The sequence below is a fragment of the Crinia signifera genome, chromosome 9 (assembly GCF_055691185.1).
Source record: "Crinia signifera chromosome 9, ASM5569118v1, whole genome shotgun sequence".
NCBI lineage: Eukaryota > Metazoa > Chordata > Amphibia > Anura > Myobatrachidae > Crinia > Crinia signifera.
This window is the reverse complement of record NC_139225.1, coordinates 76,770,594-76,786,891: the sequence shown is the minus strand read 5'-3', so window position 1 is coordinate 76,786,891 and position 16,298 is coordinate 76,770,594. Positions and strand designations below refer to the sequence as shown.

The window sequence follows — 16,298 nt, the reverse complement described above, 5'->3', positions numbered from 1 at the left end:
ACTACTGTTGCTCACTCAGAACGCCACATTATAACTGTATAGAGACACACTGACAACACACAAACAGTCCCCGCATGTGCTGTTATTAAACATGCACAATTCTCACTTTGTTTGTCATTTAAATGTGTTTTAATATTTCGCAGTCTTAAATAATGTATAAATAAAGGTAATATTTTATTTGTATTTTCTTTGGTGCACCACACCACGACATACTTTCTTCTCTTGTATATCCCATTCCCCTGAGAACACAGGTGTGGCATGATGTCAGCACCTAGCCAAATACGGAGATCACAGGCTACCTGCAATACTGACTTACTTTTCAGAACAAATGCTGAAAATGTATTCGATGGTCCCATATTCAAGAGGGGATTCGGCGGCAGAGAAGCGGTGCTGACTTGATGGCTAGGCTGTGAGTATACACAGCCTAGCGAACATGCCTGAATCAGGCCCTTAGTCACATACAATGGCAATCACAGCAGCCCAATAGTGCAGCAGAAAATGACAGGAAATGACCAGATCAGCAAGAGCTTGGATAAAGTGACAGGAATCCCGGACAATCCATCCATTCACATAGAGATCTCACAGGGAATCCAGTCCCCCACTCTGGTAAACACCCTCTGGTCATGCTGTAGGGCCAACGCGTTTTCACCCCTTGCTGAGGCCCTTTTCAAAGTGCCAGAAAATATCAGTGTGGCATACAAATGGTTACCAACCAGGAACCTATTCCCGAGCAACAGAAATATATACATATATGCACATATCCATCCAAATTATTTCATTTAGAATTTGAAAGTGACCCTTCTAATAATGTAGTCTTCAGCCATAAGGACAGACACATTCACAGCAGCTCACACTTCATAGGGATAACAAGCACTAATGCTTCTATTACTTACGTACAGATATACTGTATGCTCATATACCTATTCCTTTTGCACCTTATGACACAAGATACATGTCGCAACTTAGACTCTCCACCACCAGTAGTGACCTGCAAACCTTCATACCGTTACCTAAAGTATGGCTGATATCCTATTAGCTGTGGTAATTTATCATAACTAGTTACCGCTGGTGGGGCTACTTACTGTCAGCACTTATGGGGGATTTTGTTTCAAACTGCTTTCGGCAGGCAAACAAAATACCTGATACATGACAATTTTTTACCTGACATCAGCCATGAAAATACATAGGTCTGCGGCTTTTGCAGTGCATGACAAATGGGCCCTAGTTGGATAGCCCAAATTGAACATCGGGGTTTTATCATGAAAAAAAGCCTGTTCTTGTACATGCAGCAAGTTACTGCAGGTAATACCCCTTTCACACTTGCAAGCCGGGTACAAAATACCAGGTGCAACCAGGCTTGCAAGCGCTTTCACACTAGCCACCCGACCCACCATAAAGCCGGGTGATTGGCATAATCGGGACGGCGTTGGGAGATGTCAGCATCTTTCAGCGTCAGCGGCACCTTCACAATGCATCGACCCGTGTTACCCATTCACACTGCCCCTGGACCCGCGAGCATCCTGGGTCCAACCCTGGTCAAGACCTAGTTTGAAATACTGGAACAATTTTCAGGACCCATTCACACTGACCAATTTCCTGGGTTGCTGCATGTTCATGTGCAATAACCCAGGAAATATTTGTCAGTGTGAAAGGGGTATAACAGGATACCGCCTTAGCATCTTATTCACATCACAGCCAATACAAAGTAGCACCAAAGTCAACTTTATATTCATTAATAAAAATTTATTTATATAGCGCTCTTTCTTCAACAGGACTCAAGGCTCATTAGGCATCTGCCTAGGGCACCGGGATCTGAAGGGGTCACCACCGAGACTGCTTATCAAAAAATGAAGGATGTCTACGAGGAAGACAGGCATGTAGTATTTAATGCAGGAAGTGGCTGTGGAACATCTAAGCATCCACACTATCACTTGAGAGGCAGAAAAGTGGACTTTGGTGGCATTGTGGGGTGGAGGTTGTAGGAGTTGTAGATTTGTTGCATTAGTGATGCAAATATATTGCATCCTTTAAGAAAAGTCTATGACACAAAATTTTCCAAAAATCTTCACCTTGTGCTGCACTTGGAAGAGACAATATGTACAATTTGTCCAACATGTTTCAAGTCTTACCCAAAGGCATAGTAAATCTACTGTACAACTATAGTGGATTAGTGATACATAAGCCAAATGAAAGATGGTATCCGTGGAACCATCGATGTGAAGCAGTCTGTTCTGCTACAAAATTACTTTCACATATGCGTGCAAACTCTTATCCCTGCACAAACACGAAGGGATCAGTACATGTTACCTGTCCAGGCACCCGCATCTCATTCACACTCGCTATAGGAGTAACAGTCATGACACTTGAAAAAAATAAGATTAAATCCCAAATAGATGGGTTAATTGCTTTATTTATGGGTTTTGACACTTTAATCCTACTGAAATTCTTAATGCGTCTCTTGTAATTGGAGTTTTATGGACAGCGGTTGCAGAGATTACCAATTGTAGCACTTTTCCCTGACATCCAAGTGTTCTTGGCCCCTAATCACAGGAGCACAAGTGAGCCAAACATGGATGCTGATCAACTCACCTGTGCTCATGTACGTAGAGCCTAAGAGCCTTCCAGATCAGGCAGCTTGTTAAATTGAGGTTGGAACCCTCTGGCCTTACACTCTGGTTGGCCCACGTCCATTAATGCAGCAATACTTGAAGAGGTCTTCAACCATAAAAAAGGTGCTAAAATTCAAAACATATACTGAAAAAAAATTAAATAAGAAAAAAAAAAAAAACGTAGTGATCCCATTATTTAGTGTGCAGAACAGCAGCCTATTAACACTCACTACAAGGAGTGTTACAGCAAACAAATGGAAGGCAGGAATCACTGAAGATGGTGCAGAAGCAGACGTGATTACAAGTGATATGAAACAATAACTTGATTGTAATGAATCACATTTTTTTGAACTTTAAAATCTTTGATTGAGTATGAACTGAGCACCAAACCACAGCTGTCCTCTGTCTTACAAAGTGCTATCTTCTTTGCTTGGGTCTGAGTGAGTCATATACACTCGGCAACAGATGTCATCCTTCCTACGGACTCTCCAACAAAACACAATGCCAAGCCACTCTTCTCAGCCTACAAGGCATAAGGAAGGGTTTGGCCTTCCTAGGCCTGGTAAGGAGAAGACACACTGAAATGTCTTTCTGGAGAAGATCGGCTTTGGATACTTGTGGAGACCAGAGAAATTATAAGGGAAAACAGTTTTTCCATGAACTGAAAACTGATATCCACAGTGGCAGCTGTGTGAATCCTTTATGTCCGTGTTAGGACCACTGATTCCTCATTCACTGTCCAACAGTTTAACCTTCTTCAGTACTAGGCATTTATTATTTCCCCAGGATGGGAATTAGTCTCTGGATTGGTAGAACAGGATATATCCTGACTCTGAGTTTTTGGAAATGTCTGACGTTAAACCGTAGAACTCTTCAATGGCTTGGGCATCTATCTTCTGTGGAAGGAGGGAAGAAAGAAAAAGTTCTTAAATATGTCAATTTTTAGACACTGAAAAGTTTTGATTGACAATGTTTCACACAATGATGGACATTCTGGGGGAAATTTACTAAGATGTGTATTCTGCTTTGCATGTGATGTTGCTATGGGCAACCAATCAGATCATGTCCACCATCTTCTAGAGGGTGCTAAATAAATAAGTAGATTCTGATTGGCTGCCCATAGCAACATCACAAGTGCAGTAGAATACACATCTTAGTAAATTTCCCCCTCTATGTCCAATTCTGATCCAGTCTAATACCTGACCATACAAAACATAGATGATGGAACTGTATAACACCAAATTTATTAAGCTCGGTGAAGTGATAAAGTGTCTGGTTTGTTTTTATCACGGCCAATTAGCTCCTAACTGTGAAGTTACAGGCGTGGTTTGAAAAATGACAGGTAGGAGCTGATTGGCCGGTGATTAAAACCAGACACTTTATCACTTCACCGAGCTTAATGAATCTGCCCCTCAGGCCCTTCTTATTCAGGAGCATAAACCTCTGCCAAATTGCTTTGAATCCCTACTGTACCCAGGAAAAGGCATTTGGGCTGAAATTAGATCTCCAGAATAGGAATACTTTTATTTACTTAGTAGATGGGACACAGAATACATTTAAATCCATTTCATGGATCAATGCGCCAACCCAACCCAACCCAACCCAACCCAATAATATTCTCTTTTAAAATTGTTTAACCGAAACATGTAACATTAGCTCCCTTTTTAAAACCAACTCCTATATAAATTGTCACTTCTAAGAACTCCCATGGTGCAAACTGTGGGGCGATTCAGACACTTCTCCAATGGTGGGGGGTTTGCACTTCTGCGAATATGCAAATATGCAGAGCCATTTGCTCTAGACAGTAAAGCTGGGTACACATATATACAATTGTCGGGCCATTCTTCCGTTCTGGGTCGGGCGGCCGTTCAATTGTATAGGTGTGTCGCTGTCCCGTACGAGCGATAAACGGCAAAAAACGGTCTTGTCCGTCCATACTCGGTCAGTCAAAGGTTCTTTGCTGTTTAATTTTCATCCGACAGGACGGCCCCATATCGGAACAAAAGTGCAGTGTGTACGCACGTACGATTGATATGCTGCCGTCCTTGCGACTATACTGCCAAAGCTGGAACGCCCATGTGGGCGTTCCATAGCTGCATGATCTCTCAGCAGGGTGACTAAAAAAAATAAAAAAACAAAACGAGAAAGTCGGCTCCTGATTGGCCGCTAGGCGGCCAATAGAATCATTCGGATGAGAGGCGCGGAAGATGAAACATCTCTGTGCCTCTCAAAGTCCATCGTGTACCGGCGGCTGATGCGGCGGAGACGGAGAAGATGTCGGGATCTTCGCCAGAGGACCTGGTGAGTAGTATTTCCTTCCACAGGTCCCCCATGGATTTCTTTGGATCCAGGACCCCGGACTCTTCAGCCCTGGAGCCCCGGAACCAAGGCACCAGAACGGACCCAGGGACCTACCGACGGGCTCAAGATAGGTAAGAAGTATCAGTATGTATGGGCTTTGGATGTAATAAAGTTTTATTTTTATCGTGTGTCAGTGTGTTTATTTTACTATTTTTTTTCCTGTGGAACTAGAAGTGCCAGCGGGCCCTTTAATGCCCTGCATGCTGGGACTTGTGGTTCTCCAAGTCCCAGCATGCGGGGGAGGCTTTCTGGGACTCATAGTTCCACAGTAGAAGACAATAGTTTTTATTCTATTTTTTTTTACACTTCAATCAGCCCGATGACCACCGCACAGGGTCACCGGGGACAGCACCAGGCTTCAGCCTGGTCAGGTAAGTCCTGGAGGGGGAGACCCCTTAATTGGGGGGGTCCCCACTCCCCCAGGGCCCCTGGCCAGGCTGACCGGTCAGAGGGCTGAATGCTTTGGCCTGGGGGACTTGCTGGCTGGTTTGGCCTGGGGCTGGTTCTTAAAATACGGGGGACCCATAGTCATTTAGTCCCCCGTATTTTGGGAACCAGCCCCGGACCTGGAGCCTGGGGCTAGTTTAAAAAAAAAAGCAAAGCCCTATATGGTTGGTTTCCTGATTTTTTAATACCAGCCCCGGCTCTTCAGCCTGGTGCTGGTTACAGCCGTGGGGGGGGGACCCCATGTAGTTTTTTTTTTTTTAATGGGTAAAAGGGTGACTAAAATGTAGACGCATAACCCATCTATATAGAAGTTTAGTCACCCTGCCAGCTGACTAAATTTCTATATAGACGGGTTTGCGTCTAAATTTTAGTCACCGTGCCGGCTATTTTGCATATATAGTGGTTTGCTATAAGTATGCCCTAACCCAGCCTATTATGATAATTTTGTTCACATATGACGTGTCAATAGCCCAAATCGTGACAGTGTGTACGTTGGTACAATCTTTTTCTTGCGACTGTTTGGAAGGGAATACATCAGACTTCGCAAGTAAAATTGTACAGGTGTGTACGCGCGTGATCGGCTGTTGTTTGTGGACGATCCGATGGGTGTACGGTCGATCGAACGGTCGCAAGAAATAGGGATTGTATATATGTGTACCCAGCTTAAGGTCCGAGGGGACTGCAGGGGAACGTGTACAGTTTTGTGGGCATTCTCCTGGGAACATAGGCTGGTTGATGCCTGTGTGGGGCCGGTGGCTGATCTGCGTCCGGAATAAAAGTCAGTTTAGACTGGACTTTTATTCCCAAAGGGGAGAGAAATCATTCAGTGGTGTTCCACCTTCGAATGATTTCTCTCCCATTCGGCCACATGCGAGGGGACGTGTAAGGGAACACATCCCCTCGCATGGTAGCGACCGGATTCGGTCAGCTCGGGATAAGCGGTGCTGACCTGTTCGCTAAGTTGCGAGTAACCGCACGGCCTAGTGAGCAGGCACGAATCAGGCCCTATATGCAATAGGACACTATAATAGATGACGTTCTAGGTTACCCTTTTACATCATTGAGATAATGTGATGGTATATACAGGGACACCAGAATTCCTGCATCTACTCCTCAGCCAATAAAGAAATGTCACTCATCACTAGTTACCATCTGGTTTCATGAGGGAAAAGTATTACCAACAATATACTTATTCTCAATACGCATTTCTCTAGTGCATCCTATAAATGCTAGATAGAATCAGATAAGCTGCTATGGGCAAAATCACCTTTCTTCCGTTTTAGTAGCTTTATTAAATGTACCTTTAAAGGTGAAATAAAACAGACCAAATATAATACTGGATGATAAATGAATTCAGGAGAAGGAGCTTCTAAGGAGGTTACAATACGGTCACTGAACACGAGTACAATGTATGTGATGCGCTGCAGTAAACTCCTTAGAGGCCATCCTTATTCTGGACCAGGCATACCACCATGTACAGTGGATATGGCAGTATATTCAATGTATATTTAGCAAGAACAGGATGCACTCTGTAAGAGATACAGGTTTTAAGCTACAATACATAAAACAATGTTTGACTGGGGGAGATTATATCACAGAAAAGGTACAGAAGCTGACAAGACGAACATAACCAACCTCTACAATATCATCATCAAACAGCAGCCAGAATCCATGGCTCTTTACAATGGTGATGTAGTGTCCACGGTTCGGCCCACTGTCTCAACAAAAAGAGAATTGTGCGGTTATGCAGTTGACTTGGAGATGCTAATAATAATAAAAAAGGAAGAGTTCTACTATATGTTAAAAGCCCATGTGCATACACGTATAAAAACAGACCATATATGTATTTACTGAGGCAGCTCAGACGGTGTAATGGTTATCATTCCTGCCTCACAGCACTGAGGTCATGGGTCCGATTCCCACCATGGCCCTAACTGTGCAGAGTTTGTATATTCTCCCCGTACTTGCGTGGGTTTCCTCCGGGTACTCCTGTTTCCTCCCACATTCCAAAAATATACTGGTAGGCTAATTGACTGCCAACAAATTAACACTAGAATGTCTGTGTGTGCGTGTACATGTGGTAGGGAATATAGATTGTAAGCTCCACTGGGGCAGTGACTGGAGGGTTCAAATATTCTCTGTACAGCGCTACGGAATAAGTGTGCGCTATATAAGAAACTGTTAATAATAAATATATGGCACCAGTACACATAGCTTCACCATTTGGAGCACAGTAATAAAACAAGGCTAAGTATTAAACAAAAAGGACAGTTTACTAGGGTCAGATTCTCGGGGCGTGCCTTTTTTGCAGCAAATTTTAAAAGGTAAAGCCAGCTTGATTTTTTGGGATTTACAAATTGATAGGGAAAGTACATATTGGGCCATCTAGAATGCAATATGAATAAGTGCTTAGTCATACAGCAGTATTGGCTTAGGATCAGGAGGTTGCTAAGCTTTCCTTAAGCGGTATTCAGGGAACCCTGGAAGGTTTAGAGCCTAGAACAGGGGTGGCCAAACCGGTCCTCAAGATCTACCAACAGTTCCTGTATGTCAGGCAACCTGTGGATCTATAGTAGGAATGAATGCAGCATGTTTGACATGTGGCAGTTACGGTGCATACACACTGGCCATTTTGGCCCAGCGTAAATGGACAGCGATGATCGCTGAAATCGTTGGGTTGAAAATAGCTCAGTGCATACTCACTGAGCGATTTCCCCCCTACCCAGCGATTTTTGCCGCTGTGAATGGCTTTCCATAGCAGGATGCAGGTTCAGACACATGGCGCCAGCCGGCGATGATACAGGAGCGTGCATCAGCGCTCATCGCCTGCCCATGCACACTGGGGTAGCTTTGGGTCTGAAAGCAGCTCAAACGACAAAACTGAGCTGCTTTCATCTCAAAATCTCCCAGTGTGTATGGGCCTTTAGTAATGACTACAGCTGTGCACCAGCTAGGTGATTTGGAAAATGTGGACCTTTGAAATATCTCAAGGTCCAGTTTGGCCACCCCTGGCCTAGGGAAAGACATATTGCATGAAAAAGGGAATTCCATGCAATCCTAAAGAAGTCCTTAATGGGGCAGTGGAACCAGTATATAAAAAAGTGCAATTCTCATGTACAGCAGAGAAGAGGAAATATAATATTTGTTAACACATTATTTATTTGAATCTATATAACAAATGTGAGTGACGCTGGCATTTGTAGCAGATTATTTGCACATCTCACATAGAGATGTTGGCACTCAAAGGGTTACGATGATAAGGTAGTGTGCAAAGTTTGACGATGATTAGTTAAAAAGTTTAAACGTTATCGTGGAACATACATACACACACACGAACATCGTTCAATAATACTTATGTACTGTAGATAATCATCTATTTGTGCAAAGCTTAGACAAGTTTTCTATCATTATTCATTGCTACACAATACAAGACAAATGATAAAGACCCGTAGAAAAGGAGAAGGTTTAATATTGCGAGCAGTGAAGAAGAACTATTTAAGCTTTATGTTGGAGATGGGATACGGAGCACTCACATGCCTTTTAATGGTCAGCTCAATGGTCATATGTAATGGTATGTAATCTCTAATAGCTACCCTATTAATAATCAGATTTACACACCTGCCGCAGTGGACCACCACCGCTACGAGGTCATACATTCGTTCAGGGTTGGTGGCATCCCCGGAAGTGTTGAAGAGCCGCAGCTCTAGTGGGAACACCACACGGTAGGAGAGTTTGGTATATCGGTGCAGCTGGTCCATGTATTTAAATCTTTTCAAGTGCAGGGCTAATATCATAGGCAACTTCTTCACTCTCATCCTGCAAACAGATTAAACACACAAAATGGCAAGTATTTCATTGTATCATTCACATGTAGCAAGACAGGTCAGACAGAGACACAGAATGAGAAGACACGCTGAGATATACTTGTACTACTCAAACATTTTCAGAAGTGGAGAACTAGAATATAAATCCTGCTGTGAACGATGATACAAAGGGAGAGATGGTCAAGACACATAGTTAAGTTGTAGGAGAATTGGCCAGATGTACTAAGCTTGAAAAGTGACAAAATGGAGACATAAACAGACAGCTAATCAGTTCCTACCTGTCATGTCACAGGCTGTGTTTGAAAAATGACAGGTAGGATCTCATTGCTTGGTGGTTTATCACTCTCCTTTTGATCACTTTTTAAGGCTTATGGGCCCCACACACAGCACAATATTTAGGCATTTTCTGAGCGATCTTAACAAATCGCTCAGAAAATGCATGTAAATCGCTGTGTATATAGCCCACACAGCGATTTACATGCCCGCCCCCGCCGTTCTGAATCTGCACAAGATTCAGAACGGACCTGTCTGTCAATTCAGAGCAGTCGCTGAGATGCTCCTGCTCATCTCCCGCATGTGTGGCGCGGGGATGAGCAGGGCCATCTGAGCGACCGTCACTGAAGACGCCGCCAGCCCCGCTGTCACTCACCGCCCCACTGAAGCAGCTACCGCCCGGAAGCATTCCTGCGCAGCGCCGGGGCACTGAGCCCTGAAAGGCTTCCTTCACCGCGGCTCCAGGCTAAGGTGAGGGCTGGGCTGTTTTCTGGGCTGGGGCAGGGAGACCTCCACCTGAGGCACACAGAGGGACCAGGGTGAGTCCCAAGCACTGCGGATAACAGGGACCTACATCGGGGCTCTGCTGCGGCTATGAGGGGGGTGATAGAAGCTCTCTGAGATGGGAGGGGAGAGAGGTGACCCCTGAGGCAGCATGGGGTGTACTAGCTGCGCTGCTGCACTGTTGGTGGCACTGGGCACTGTGCGGGGACGGGCAGCACTGGGCACTGTGCGGGGACGTGCAGCGCTGGACACTGTGCGGGGATTGGCGGCACTAATGTCAGGCTGATGGAGACAAGGGAAGGGATGTGGGGCTCTCATGGAATAGAAGTTGTGCTAGTGTGCAGTGGGCTCAGGTGGACAGGGCAGCGCTGTCACCTCTGATGTGTGTAGGAAGAAGGGAAGGACCTACTACTCCTGGCTCCCCGCCCAGCTCCCTCTGATCCTGCAGCAGCCTGCCAGCCAGTGCTCTCTCCTATGATCCCTGTCACCCTGTCACTCTGTATAGGGGATGGGGACCCCTATACCAATATATATATATATATATATATATACATATACACACACACACAGTGCAGTTTGATGGCATGTGCGGCTGTGACAGTCGTGACAGATTTGAAATCTCCCGTGCTGAATCTCCCAATTTGAATCTCTGACACAAATCTCTCTGTATGTGGCTCATTGTCTGAAATGAGCCACAAGAGTGAAATCTCTTGTGCTGAATCTCCCGTTATGTATCTCTGGCACACATCTCTGCGTATGTAGGGCCCTTTAGTACATCTCGCCCAATATGTGAAGGGGAAAGGAATAACAGTGATCAGTGTCAGAATACAGAGCTTGTCAGTAAATTAGACAGCTTGGCTGAAAGTATTTCCTACGTCAGAGGGAAATGAAATCACTCTTGTCTATCACAACTGTTACTGGGAGACACCTGCATACTCCATGTAGCCAGCCACAGGTGTATACTCATAGGAAAATAATAAATATATAAATATAAAAACAATAAATGGCAATGGACCTATTGGGAGAGCTGAGATATTTTTATAGTGACCCGTGTGGTGTTGATAGGAACAATGAATTCCGGCTGTCAAGTTACAGTCGAGCTGAGTGGAAACGGCCCGGGATTCCAACTTGGGACGTTCTGACAGTCGGAATCCTTGGTTGAATTCCCCCCTTAATCTAGTATTTCCTAGAAGGTGCTAAATAAAGTAGTCCTCTCTTCCAGGAGAGGCGGTGTCGGCAGACAAAATACATACATACGGAGGTGTGCCCGTTGGCAAAAGATGGTATATGATAGCCAGCCCGTGCAGAGCCTAATAAATCCTGATTGCCAAATTCAACTGGAAGGACATCCCGGGCTGGCTATCATATACCATCTTTTGCCAACGGGCCCACCTCCTAGGCAGCTACCAGGACATATCATACGGCCTTAAATCACACGGACGCTTTCTGGACTTTTATGGACACAAGTTCTTGGATCAGTGCAGGTCCTATAAACACCACACGGGTGACTATAAAAATACCTCAGCTCTCCCAACAGGTCCATTGCCATTTATTGTTTTTATATTTATATATTTATTAATTTTCCTCATGTCTATTGTATACATGTGTATGAATTTATTTATTGATTGATTAAATCATTTTTATTGAATTGATGCAGGCACTTGAAACAGTATTTTTCTGAGCGCCGATTGTCCCCTCTGTTTTTTGTTGTTCTATATTCTTACTTGGGGAACTGACCATCCCCTGAATCGGCTGCTCTTTAAAGGAATAGACTCATACAAAAGCGCTCTAATAGATTGACCTAGGTCAGTCTCTTTTCCAATTGTATACTCATAGTTACATAGTAGTTCAGGCTGAATAAAGACGGGTGTCCATTGAGTTCAGCCTTTAGTTACGGTGCATGATCTATTTGCTACATCCCTTTATATAAATTGTGTATTCTGATTAAATGATAGACTATGCATGTTTGTACCCTGGGTGTTGTTACTCAATAACGGTTTGTCCAACCTTATTCTTAATGTATGTATTTTGTCTGCCGACACCGCCTCTCCTGGAAGAGAGGACTACTTTATTTAGCACCTTCTAGGAAATACTAGATTAAGGGGGGAATTCAACCAAGGATTCCGACTGTCAGAACGTCCCAAGTTGGAATCCCGGGCCGTTTCCACTCAGCTCGACTGTAACTTGACAGCCGGAATTCATTGTTCCAGCTCGAGTGTTGGAAAGTGGGGGTGTCGGCAAAAGCGGTAATGGATTGTCGAAAAGTGTCTGTGAATTCTACAATCCATGGCAGTTTCCGACAAAACTGATCCGACTTGTTTTAAAGTCGGATTTGTTTTGTCGTAATCTGCCTTCAATGCGGTTGGAAATTGCAGCATTGCATACCGCCCATAATCTGATTGGCTGCCCATGGCAACATCCCATCTGAATAAAACTCCCATCTAAGTGCCCATATATTGCGTATATCACAATGTCTGTGGTGTCAGGATTAATCCTAACAGAAAAGTACTACAGCTCATAACTGTGTTACCATTTCCACACCATAATCTCCAGGTCCAGCCCTCAATAGACGTGTACTGTACAAACACCGCAATGCAGATGTGAACGTGGAAGAGCGGGCTCACCTTTTCTGTCCTTCCTGTTTGCTTCGACATTGCTCACAGTAATATTTGTATTCGCTGCATAGTGTTTCTGTATTACTGAATCCCCTGCAGGAACACAACAAAAAAGAGTATGACTAACACAACATGTCACAGTAGGGGGCATACTTCTATAAAACTGGAAAAAATTACAGTCTTCTTAAAATATATAGCATCTTTTTAAAGTATATTTTATGATCAAAAAAGTAAAAAAAAATTAAATTGTTCTTTTAACAGTTGGCTTCTGGTCTCTCAGACAGTATAACAGTGGTTCCCAAACTGTCACTTGGCACCCTGGGGTGCTTGAGTTGGTGGTCCAGGACCAATTCAAATAAGTTATAATCAGTGTAATAGGGTATAACCAGTGCTTGTAGCTGCCAGTTATAAAATATTTGGACAAACAGAAGCTAATTTTGTCCCTACTACATAATTAAAAGTAAAGATGAAATTTAAACACAATTTATTTCATTAAGATTTTTATCTCACTAAGAAATTTTTAGTCTAGGAGTGCTGTGGATAAAATTCGGATTAAAAAAATGGAATGATATCATTGGATAGACAGTAACTAGGTCAACAAGCATTAGGTCGACACCTCTAAGTCAACATGCAGGAAGGTCGACATGCATGAAGGTCGAAAGGTCATTAGGTAAACACAAGCATTAGGTCGACATGGGGAAGGTTGACAAGCAAAAGGGCGACATGGGGTTTTTCACTTTTTTATCCCAAATTTCAACACAGTCAACATGGATACTGAAATGCAGCACCGCGTCCCCTCGCCATGCTTCGGGCACACTATTTTATACTTTCACCACACTAATGGATGGTAAGGCATGAAATACCGGCTGCCGGCACATGTCGACTTAAAGTGAAAACACAAATGTCGACATTTTCTGTCGACCTTCCCTTTGTCAACCTAATGCTTGTGTCAACCTAATGACCTGTCAACCTTCATGCATTTTAGTGCATGCACCTAGTTACTGGAGAACTAGTGACTGTATCCCCCTAACATTTGGGAATCAGTGCAGTTTCACACTGTTTATTATGTGGAGATGGAAGACTATAGCTAAAATGAATTACTACAGGTAGATGTAATGTCTTTCATTTTCTGTATACAGTATAGTAGATACAGAAAACTGCGGGGGAAAAACTAACAATAAATCGAAGCTAAATAGAATAATAACTGATACCTATAATGGACATGTAAATTTACATCTGATTGATCATTCCAGCTACGTAACATTTGGTTTCAGGTTCCTTGTGAATGTATGCTGCAGTGATGAAACGTTACACGTTGAAGTTTGTGTTTCCAGTTTAGGAAAACAGTATTTTACCAAGAATGTCAACTATTTCACCTACCATCATTTGCTAACATTGTGTATACAAAATCATCAACCGGTGATCTTTAAACCACCTAGAATTCTAACAAGTACGTTGGCCAGGAGTTTTGAATGAAACTAGCGCACAATCGCTTCCAGCTCACCTTAAGCAGTGCGTAATGGAAGTGTTCTGCTCCACGTCTACCGAGAGATCCAAGAAATCTTCATCTTTGCTACTAACCTTGAATAGGAAAGGCAGAGTGTTAACAAAAGAAGCTCTGTTAAGTACTGAAACCAGTTCTGCACGTCACAGAGAGTTCACTATCTGATTACTTTCCTAGAAATGATCAATAATAATAATAGGTTTATGTAGAGAATTTTCAGACAATGAATATTTTCATTCAGTTGAGTGAAAGCTGCTTTATGCTGCTGTTTATAGACGGGAAACGGTCATCTGTCAGACCAGACTTAGGTCGACTGTCATTCGGTCGACCCCGGAAGGTCGACTGGCCCCAAGGTCGACATGGCTCAAGGTCGACATGGCTCAAGGTCGACAGGCGGTATTTCATGCCCTACCATCCACTAGGGCGTGGTGGGAGAATAAAAAAGTGTGCCTGAAGCATCGCGAGCGGTTCAACTCCAACTGTGTCCATGTCGACATTCGGGTAAAAAAAACAGTGAAAAACTCATGTCGACCTAATAACTGTTGACCTAAACCCATGTCGACATTGAGCCATGTCGACCTTCAACCCTGTTGACCTTGGGGCCAGTCGACCTTCCGGGGTCGACCTAATGACTGTAGATCTAAGTCTGTTCTGACAGATGTACCGATTCCATATAAGGGCCTAATTCAGCTTTGTGTAAGCAAAAAAGCACATGAATGTGCAAAGCCATGTTGTACTGAAGGTGGGGCAGATGTAACATTTGGGGCCAGATGTACTATGCTTAAAAAGTGATAAAATGGAGAGTGAAAAACCACCAGCCAACCAGCTCCTTCCTACAGGCTGTGTTTAAAAAAAAAGGGATTTTTGTAAGAACTTACCGTTCGAATCCCTTTCTCTGATATGGTCCTGGTGACACAGCTCAACACTGGAATGTAGGAGGGTCCGAAGGAGCCAGGCACCTATCCTAAAGCTTTAGAGGGTAGGCTCCTCCCCTACTGCATCCCTGGACTCTTCAGTTCAATCTTTCAAAGCCACTGGAATACATTAACTCAGTACAAACGCCTGCACATATTATATGCACATTTTATAACAGAAACTGTTAACTTTTAACCATTTTAACATGAACATCATGAAACTTCTGGCATACTTACTGAGCGTAAGGGAGGGATCGCTGTGTCACCAGGACCATATCAGAGAAAGGGATTCGAACGGTAAGTTCTTACAAAAATCCCTTTTTCTCTTTCAATGGTCCTGGTGACACAGCTCAACACTGGGACGTTCCAGAGCCGGTCCTTTGGGAGGGTACGCTCAGGTCTGCAGCTCTCAGCACTGCTCGCCCGAATGATGCGTCCTCCGACGCGAACTCATGGAATCTATAGAATTTGGCAAATGTGTGAACAGATGACCAAGTGGCAGCTCTGCAAACTTGCTCAGCTGTGGCCCCATGTCGGACCGCCCAAGAGGTGGCAACTGACCTGGTGGTATGCGCATTAATTCTGGCCGGTACAGGCCTACCCACTTTGGTGTATGCAAAGGCTATCACAGATCGCAACCACCTAGCAATAGTCTGCTTAGATGCAGGCCAACCAATTTTGTGTACGTCATACAGTACCAATAAAGTGTCAGTCTTCCTGACACTCTTCACTCTGTCCACATATATGCGTAAAGCACGCACAACATCCAAAGTTTTTAACTTGTCCCTTTTCTTAGAACCCTCTGGGGGCTGAAAAACAGGTAAAACTATCTCCTGATTTAAATGGAAGGCAGAGACTACCTTCGGTAAAAACTGAGGCACTGTTCTCAGAACAGCCCTGTAATCATGAAAAATTAAGAAGGGAGATTTGCATGACGAGGCTCCCAACTCTGACACTCTTTTAGCAGATGCTACTGCTAACAAAAACACTAGCTTCCACGTGAGAAACTTAAAGTCAGCCGACCTTAAAGGTTCAAATGGTGCCTTCTGAAGGCAATCCAAAACCAGTGACAGATCCCAAGGCGCTACTGGTTGCTTGTAAGGGGGTTTCAGTCTGGATACCCCTTGTAAAAAAGTTTGAATCTCCGGCAAAATGGCTATTCTTTTTTGGAAATAGATGGACAAGGCCGAAATCTGCACCTTCAATGATTGAAGGCTTAGGCCCGATGAAAACCCATCTTGTAAGAA

The 16,298-nt window shown here is 43.8% G+C and overlaps 1 protein-coding gene across 1 annotated transcript in view; it reads right to left on the bottom strand.

Moving 5' to 3' along the window:
- Window positions 1–2,373: 2,373 nt before the first annotated feature.
- The window catches only part of LOC146035680 (ubiquitin carboxyl-terminal hydrolase 12-like), a 123,054-nt gene continuing 109,129 nt past the window's right edge, over window positions 2,374–16,298 (bottom strand). The window contains exons 5-9 of the mRNA XM_083159267.1: window positions 14,138–14,214; window positions 12,643–12,726; window positions 9,036–9,233; window positions 7,053–7,131; window positions 2,374–3,505 (exon numbers count right to left, since the gene is read on the bottom strand). Of these exons, the coding sequence (XP_083015393.1) occupies window positions 3,404–3,505; window positions 7,053–7,131; window positions 9,036–9,233; window positions 12,643–12,726; window positions 14,138–14,214 (540 nt within the window). The 3' untranslated portion in view covers window positions 2,374–3,403. The remainder of the gene's footprint in view (window positions 3,506–7,052; window positions 7,132–9,035; window positions 9,234–12,642; window positions 12,727–14,137; window positions 14,215–16,298) is intronic.